This window comes from Clupea harengus, chromosome 20 (genome assembly GCF_900700415.2).
Source record: "Clupea harengus chromosome 20, Ch_v2.0.2, whole genome shotgun sequence".
NCBI lineage: Eukaryota > Metazoa > Chordata > Actinopteri > Clupeiformes > Clupeidae > Clupea > Clupea harengus.
Window position 1 is genome coordinate 21099333 of NC_045171.1, and position 7500 is coordinate 21106832.

The 7500-nt window shown below is 43.2% G+C and overlaps 2 protein-coding genes across 3 annotated transcripts in view; both read right to left on the reverse strand.

Annotated features, from left to right (window-relative positions):
* ext2 (exostosin glycosyltransferase 2) overlaps positions 1-2594 on the reverse strand; it is a 21496-nt gene extending 18902 nt beyond the window's left edge. The window contains exons 1-3 of the mRNA XM_012835517.3: positions 2422-2594; positions 739-1075; positions 391-614 (exon numbers count right to left, since the gene is read on the reverse strand). Coding sequence (XP_012690971.2) covers positions 391-614; positions 739-1053 — 539 coding nt within the window. The 5' untranslated portion in view covers positions 1054-1075; positions 2422-2594. The remainder of the gene's footprint in view (positions 1-390; positions 615-738; positions 1076-2421) is intronic.
* A 1399-nt stretch (positions 2595-3993) lies between these two features.
* Positions 3994-7500, reverse strand: part of LOC105907217 (tetraspanin-18) — a 40650-nt gene continuing 37143 nt past the window's right edge. For both annotated transcript variants that reach the window (XM_031586868.2, XM_031586869.2), the window contains exons 7-9: positions 5803-5976; positions 5338-5421; positions 3994-4964 (exon numbers count right to left, since the gene is read on the reverse strand). In XM_031586868.2, the coding sequence (XP_031442728.1) occupies positions 4917-4964; positions 5338-5421; positions 5803-5976 (306 nt within the window). In that variant the 3' untranslated portion in view covers positions 3994-4916. The remainder of the gene's footprint in view (positions 4965-5337; positions 5422-5802; positions 5977-7500) is intronic.

Here is a 7500-nt window from a genome sequence, read left to right on the forward strand (position 1 = left end):
AAGTTGCGACTGCAACTAGTACAGATGTAGGTTGTTTGTCACAAAATATTGTCAGCACAGAGTATTCTATCTTGTACTTTGTAAATGACTAATTACTAATACTAATTACTTTTGACTTTAATTTCTTTCCCGTCATGTCCATCTATGCCTCACTGTAACTCAGACACTAGAAAATGTTATACCCCTTGCAAATCTCAAATGCCCCCTGCAGCTCGATCTGATTCAGACTGATTGACACATACTGTCTGTTGAAAGGCTAGCCTACTTATCAGTCTGCTTCAGATGGAGCTTTAGCATCTCACCTGATCTGTGATTCCTCTAAGTACAGCATGACGTGTAGCACTCCTAAACTCAACAGCGTGTGCGTGTGCGTGTGCGTATGAGTGTTACCGTGGTAAAGAGGCGAGGGCCTGAGCGGTCTCCCGGATGCGTAGTGAGTTCTGGTTGAGCACGTCTATGGAGGGCAGGAAGAGGCAGGCGCGTGTGACGTCGTCCGTGTAGAAGTCGCTATCGGAGACGGCACTCAGGAGCTCGTTGTACTCACGAGACAGACCCGTGCTACTGATGGCCACACCCTCCTCATCCACAAACCGCTGCAGCGGGTAGATGTACACCTACACACACACACACTTTATTTTAATTCATTATTTCTGGTGGTAGTCTTGGTTTGGCACGTTTTGCAGTATTGTGGATTGTAGACTGTGCTTCCACACACACACACACACACACCCCCCTCACCTTGATCCTATTTTTGGGGTTGTATCCGCAGCGGTAGACGTCAAAGCAGGTGTGCATGCGGCAGCTGAGGTCCCCCCTCTCAGGCAGGGGGCTGGTGGGGGCCAGGCGGGCCAGGGGGGCGTCGTGGACGCTGCGCCGCTCCAGGGTCCAGTCGGCGCTGGACTCGATGGAGTGCGGCCAGAACTGGAACATCCCCGTGGCGATGAGGCCCAGCAGGACCACGGAGAAGAGCGTGATGTAGTAGACCCGGTGCTTGGTCTTCATGCGCGGGATCAGCGCCGGGCCCCGAGAGCCGTACTTCACCGCCGCACACATGATGGCGCCAGACACACTCACACTGGGGGGGGTCAATAAGTCAAACATCACCAACATGGCTCACGTTTCATGATGTGTTACCGCTCAACAAATAAGTGACTCAAGAGAGAAGCAGAAGAGAGAGATGAGATGCCCATTCACAGCTCATTCAACACTGATGATGGCTTCTTTTGAGAGGAATCATTTAGAAAAGGGCAATATTTTTGTTGACAAACGTCCTTTCAGTTGTCATCGAAGAGCTCTTTTAAATTAGAATTTATAAAACACAACTTGAAATAAGTGTGGCATTCACCAAATAAAACAGCCCTGATTGTTTTGCACTCCTGATAATGTAATGATGCATTTAGCAGATGCTTCTCTCCAACGCAGCTTGCCGTACAGATCCACATGTACGTTGATGAACTCTCTTGGAACCCGTGGCCGTGGTGATGCACTTCCAGCGGAGCTCCAGGGCCACTGCACTGGGTTTTATTGGTCATGGCAAGCCTATGCGCTTTATAGCATCTGTCAACACTACATCAAGCACACAAACCAACATAAAACAGTCCACACTCTACAACTACGTTACTATTTCTGACTAAACTTTTTCAACAGAAGGGATGTACGTGCTTTTTATACCTCCATTCTAAAGCACATCACTTCTTAAAGTTGAAATGCACTAGATTATCATGACATCGTGGCTATGGCTTGACTCTCAAGCTCCACCTCGGTGTTTCCATAACAGGCTACGCTAAAGGTATAGGCTACCTTCAGTGTTTCGTTGGTTAACCCTTTGATCAATGTTCTACGGTTATCTTTTTTTGTACTAAAACGAGGTGGGCTTACTAGGTTTAAATGTGTGACCTAACAGACCAGTGGGCGTCTCATCAGAAGGTGAATGCACGAAAGATGATGGTGGCGTTGAGCAGTAACAGTAAGAAAGTTACTAGCACTTACAAACTTACTAGCATGCTCAGCACGCATGCATTCTTTGAACGGAATTAATAAAAACTAACTTATCATTTAAGACCAAAATGAAAGCGATATGTGCTTGCATAAAGGTTCTGATTACGTAAAAATGTAGTGTGTTTGGCTTACATCCTAGACAAGCCATCTATGCTTAACAACACTTTTTAACGTAGCTAAACACATTTAACCTAGCTAAATCAAACGGCCTGTCAAACGACACCAATTGATAATGAATTTGGACGATGAGGGATGTCGAGATCACCAAGCCAAACGTCTAAGTTTAAGGAGAAGACACAAACAGGCACAAACTCAAATATGTGAACACCCACCCCAGTCATTTCCTTCTAAACATCACTTAAAGAGTTAGCATTGTTAGCTAGCCAGCTAATGACCCATCTGGCGAAAAATCCCAAAACTGACCTTAATGCCCGACAAATGCTGTCGCCTCACAGAATCCAGACAATCAATTCATATCCTTCTTGACAACATAAATGACACGTGTAGGTCAGTATCATCCAGTTGTTTAGGCGAGCAACATACAACGTTGCGAAGCAAACTGCGTCGAGCAAAAAAAAACACCGAAGAAAATACCGTAAACAGCAGGGACATCTTCTGACATTCCGCCAAGGGAAAATAAAACAAGTCTGCCCTCTAGTGCATTGGAGTACAATGGCTGCTTCGCATAGGTCATTTGACTTTGACATATAAGTTCGATGCCCATGCCCCGTGCACAGTAAAGTAGGCTTCGTAGATACTGGAGTAAACTGTAAATCCATTATCTATAAGAATCTATAATCTATAATCCATCAGGTCTGGTTTAATTGTCGGTATACTTGAAGCATTATTCCATAACAAAGAAACCCACGGCATGGCCATAGATCTACAGGAGAGGCAGATTGTTGCTGTACAGTGCCACTCTAACAGATCACTTTTTTCCAGATTAATGAAATGAAGTATAATTAAGTATTATACTTAAGTATCATTTGGAGGTACTTGTACTTTACTTGAGTACTTCCACTGTATGCTACTTTATACTTCAATTCCACTACATGTCAGAGGAAATACTGCTTTCAACTCCACTTCATTTATCTGACAGCTTTTAGTTACTAGTCACTTTTAAGATGAAGATTTTACACAATGGATAATACAACTAAAATACAACACGTTAAAGATTAAACCACTAGTTTCAAACCGTTTTAGCTTCTGATGTCTTACAAAAAGTAGTGTGTAGTCAGGGTTTCATTTCAGAAGTCTATGGGTTGTTAACAGCTCCACCAAATAGTGAACTAACCTCTAAACGTCTCACAAGGTTTCATTTTAATACATGTTAAAAATGATTCAATATCCTAATATAAGATTAGAGAAAAAGATCAGACTTTCCTCTCCCATCTCAGGAGCCCTTGGTTTATCTGGTGTCCCTGTATAGAAACTGTATATATAAACTGTATATAAAACTGTATATAAACTGTATATAAAGTAGTTTAAACCAGCAGCTCCAACAGTAACCTGCTGCTTACACACTGATGCTTCAGTATTAATAATCTAATGATGTCATAATAGTATATCAGTCAAAGGGACCAAACTAGTGCTTTGACCTACTTAATACTTTATCTACATTTTGCTGCTAATACTTATGAATGTTTGTATGTATGTTTACTTCAGTAGGAGGTTTCATGCAGGACCTTTACTTTGAGTGTAAAGGAGTGTGTTCACATGGCTGTACTGGAGTGTGTTCACATGGCTGTACTGGAGTGTGTTCACATGGCTGTACTGGAGTGTGTTCACATGGCTGTACTGGTAAAGGATCCGAATACTTCCACAACTGTAAATGAGACAACAGCCTCAAGCTTTTTGATTTGATTTGGAACAAACCAGAATGTTTTAGTGTCGATAGTCTTTCTGCCACTGCAGTCAAGCAGTTCTGTCAGAGGTGGTTAGACACACTTCCAGTTAGACATGTGCTAATATCAAACAGACACCAGAAACCTGAACTAGATCTCATCTGTTTTAATATCAATCTGCAAGTCATCTGCAAATACACTTGACACAATACCAGCACAAATACAATACAATACACTTATGCAAAAAACACACAAATATTCACAATTAAACAACACCATTTTCAAGATATTGGTCTCGAGCAGTGGAATAAAAACTTAAAATATACACCCATGCACACACACACACACTCTAACAGCCTCCATCACATGAGAATACTCTCTCTCTCACACACACACACAAACACTCAAAAGTTGAAGCTAGGCCTGGCTCCTGTGTAAGTACTGTGTGTTTCCTAGTGTTAGGCCAGTGCAGAGACATTCATACTCACATACTCACATTCACACACACACACACACACACACACACACACACACACACACACACACACACACACACACACACACACACACACGCTCATACTCACATTCACACACCTGAAAGTCGCTTCACTAGTGCTGTAAAAGTGGATTCATATTCATATTATTTATTGATCCGTATCCGTTCACGTTTATTCGCTGCTTTGTAGAGGTTTCCTAATGTAAGTCTGCCATTTCCTCTCTGCTACTGGTTTGATTATTCTTATTTACTGATTTGGCTGGTTGGTTTGGTAGCTTGGCTCATTTCTGGTTCTCGGTTGTTCTTACCAACACATTATTTAATGTTTGTTTCTTCACTGTTGACTTGATTGTTTTGGCGTAATTACACCTGTATATTCTGTTGGCATGGTTACTGTTGTGTGTGTGTGTACCCCATAGATCCAGCATTGAGGTACACACTGTGTGCAGACCAAACACTCTCACTAACCATTTAGCAACATCAACATGACATAAAAAACACGGCTGTTGATATGACACTTTTCTTTTTGTTCAGTTTGTCCTCTTCATGTGCTGTGCTGGTGACTGGTGTGTGTCGGCCTACTGGATCCCTCGGAACAAACACATGGCAAACACCATGGCAAAGAGCTGAAGACAAACAGAGACAGAAGTCCACACACACTGAATTAATTGCATATAGTGACTCTGACTCTGATTCTGATTCTGATTCTGATTAGTGTTAATACATTGCTAAAGTGTGCTGCATCATCTCGAACAGCCTGGCAATGTTGTGCAGTGCAGTGGCACAAACCTCCACAGGAGGTCACTGTCTAACTCCATATCTTCAGACCTTTAAACAGACATCTGCTGCTGTGTGTGTGTCTATGTGTGTGTGTGTGTGTGTGTGTGTGTGTGTGTGTGTGTGTGTGTGTGTGTGTGTGTGTATGTGTGTGTCTCTGTGTGTCTGTGTGTGTGTGTGTGTGTGTGTGTGTGTGTGTGTGTATGACATTGCTCTCTGTACCTCTATGGTCAGCACCACAATGGCCAGAGCTCCAGCCAGATAGATGTACGTCTCAAAGTACTCAACCACAGCTGAGTAACATCCCTGCACAGAAAATACATTATACGTATTAGAGGAGAGGAGGGGTACACTGTGAGTGTGTGTGTGTGTGTGTGTGTGTGTGTGTGTGTGTGTGTGTGTGTGTGTGTGTGTGTGTGTGTGTGTGTGTGTGTGTGTGCATTTTAATCTTCATGCTGTGTTCTGGTTGTGTAAAGGTTAAAGGTCAGCATGTCTGTATGTGATCATTTTTTTATATTTTCATTTTTTCTTTGTAAACCTGGTTTTGGTTTTGTTTGACTGTGTGCACATATGAGTGTGATTGCATGTGAGTATGTGCGCACATGTGAGTGTGTTTATGTGTGTGTGTGCATTTGTGTGTGTGTGTGTGTGTGTGTGTTTATGTGTGTACTGTGTCAGTGTTGCGACCTTGTGGCGAATGAGCATGCTCCCCGTGAGACAGTCCTCTCGGCTCACAAAGGGCACGTCTCCCAGGAGATGGTTCCTCTGGCAACAGGCTTCCGGAACCATCTTAGCTGGGTTGAGGAGATGGTAAAGGCTTTCCTCAAAGTCCTCCGCACCATTCACTCCACAGCAGTCAAACTGAGGAGGGTACACAAACATGAGCCTTGAAACGGCCTATCGCTACGGACATCAGACAGGTATCAACTCTGTCCCATCCTCCCCTAAGCCTCCTCTCATTGGCTCTCATTGCCCCTTACTGCTCTCTCATGTACTCTCCAACCTGTCAGTCACCGTTGGGGTGGGACTCAGCAGAACTTAGTCAGACAGTGTGTAAAAGGTGGCCGCAATTGCACTGTGTAGGTATGTGAGGTGCTGGGGAGGGCAATAACATGATTAGTGGGGAGGGCAGTTGATGGCAGAAAGTTTGGTGTGTGAAAAGGCAGGTTAGGGAGGCTCACAATGGTTACTATGGCAATAAGAATGTTTGGTGTGTGAGAAGGCAGGTTAGGGAGGCTCACAATGGTTACTATGGCAATAAGAATGTTTGGTGTGTGAGAAGGCAGGTTAGGGAGGCTCACAATGGTTACTATGGCAATAAGAATGTTTGGTGTGTGAGAAGGCAGGTTAGGGAGGCTCACAATGGTTACTATGGCAATAAGACTGTTTGGTGTGTGTGTAGGGGCTAACTCAAATAGTCACTATTCATAGTTTTCAGTCACGTGACTACAATAGGTAGCTGACGGGCAAAAAGAACAGCGAAACAGCGTTAAACAGTGGACAACTTCGAGCAGTGCCGCCTACTCAACTACGATCGCAATCAACCACAGACCATACCACTATAGCCAGACAGAGATATTTAGAAAAAAATTTACTGCACCTGCTGACATTTGTATTTCTATAACGTCGTAGAAGTCCCTGCCAGAGCTCCAGTGTGGAGATATTTACATCTATCTAATACAAAATCCGTCCCCCTACACATCTCAAAAACTGAAAGCCTACAAAAGCACAGATAGTTATTTAATTTTCAGAAGTGGATGGGTTCACAACGCTGTCGTCTGGAAGGTGAAAACAAAAAACATCTTCATAATCAGAGCAAAGATGAGTGCCATTTAATAGCTAGCTACCAGCTAGCGAGATACCTGCTGTTAGCTACGAGCTACCTGCTGTTAGCTACGAGCTACCTGCTGTTAGCTAGCAGCCTTTAGCATACCCAACGCTGTTCTTTATCATTTGAAACAATTTTCTGGTTTAAACAAGTACGAACACCTGGTCTGGCGAATGACAACTTAAATTATCTTCCCATATATTTTCTACTGGCATTGTAGTATTACCAGTTGGATGACAAAATACACTAGCCTAGCCTACTTGCTTAGGTACTTGTCGCAATCTCAGAGAAGAAACCGGGTAATCCAATTTGAATTGTGTTGATGCTTTGTTTCTTGACTTTATTTCTTGATCTATTCCCGTTTTAGGTAGTTATTCTGATAAATGAGGCGACCAGAACAGGGTGACTGGTTTAATTACCAGCCCCAAAAGTATGGCTACTTTACTGTGTGTCCGAGAAAAAATGACCCAGAAGACGTTTACAATCAGCTGGTAGCAACGTGGGCGGGTTTTAAATGCGATAAAAACAAAATCCGGGCTTGTCTCCTCGCCGATTTG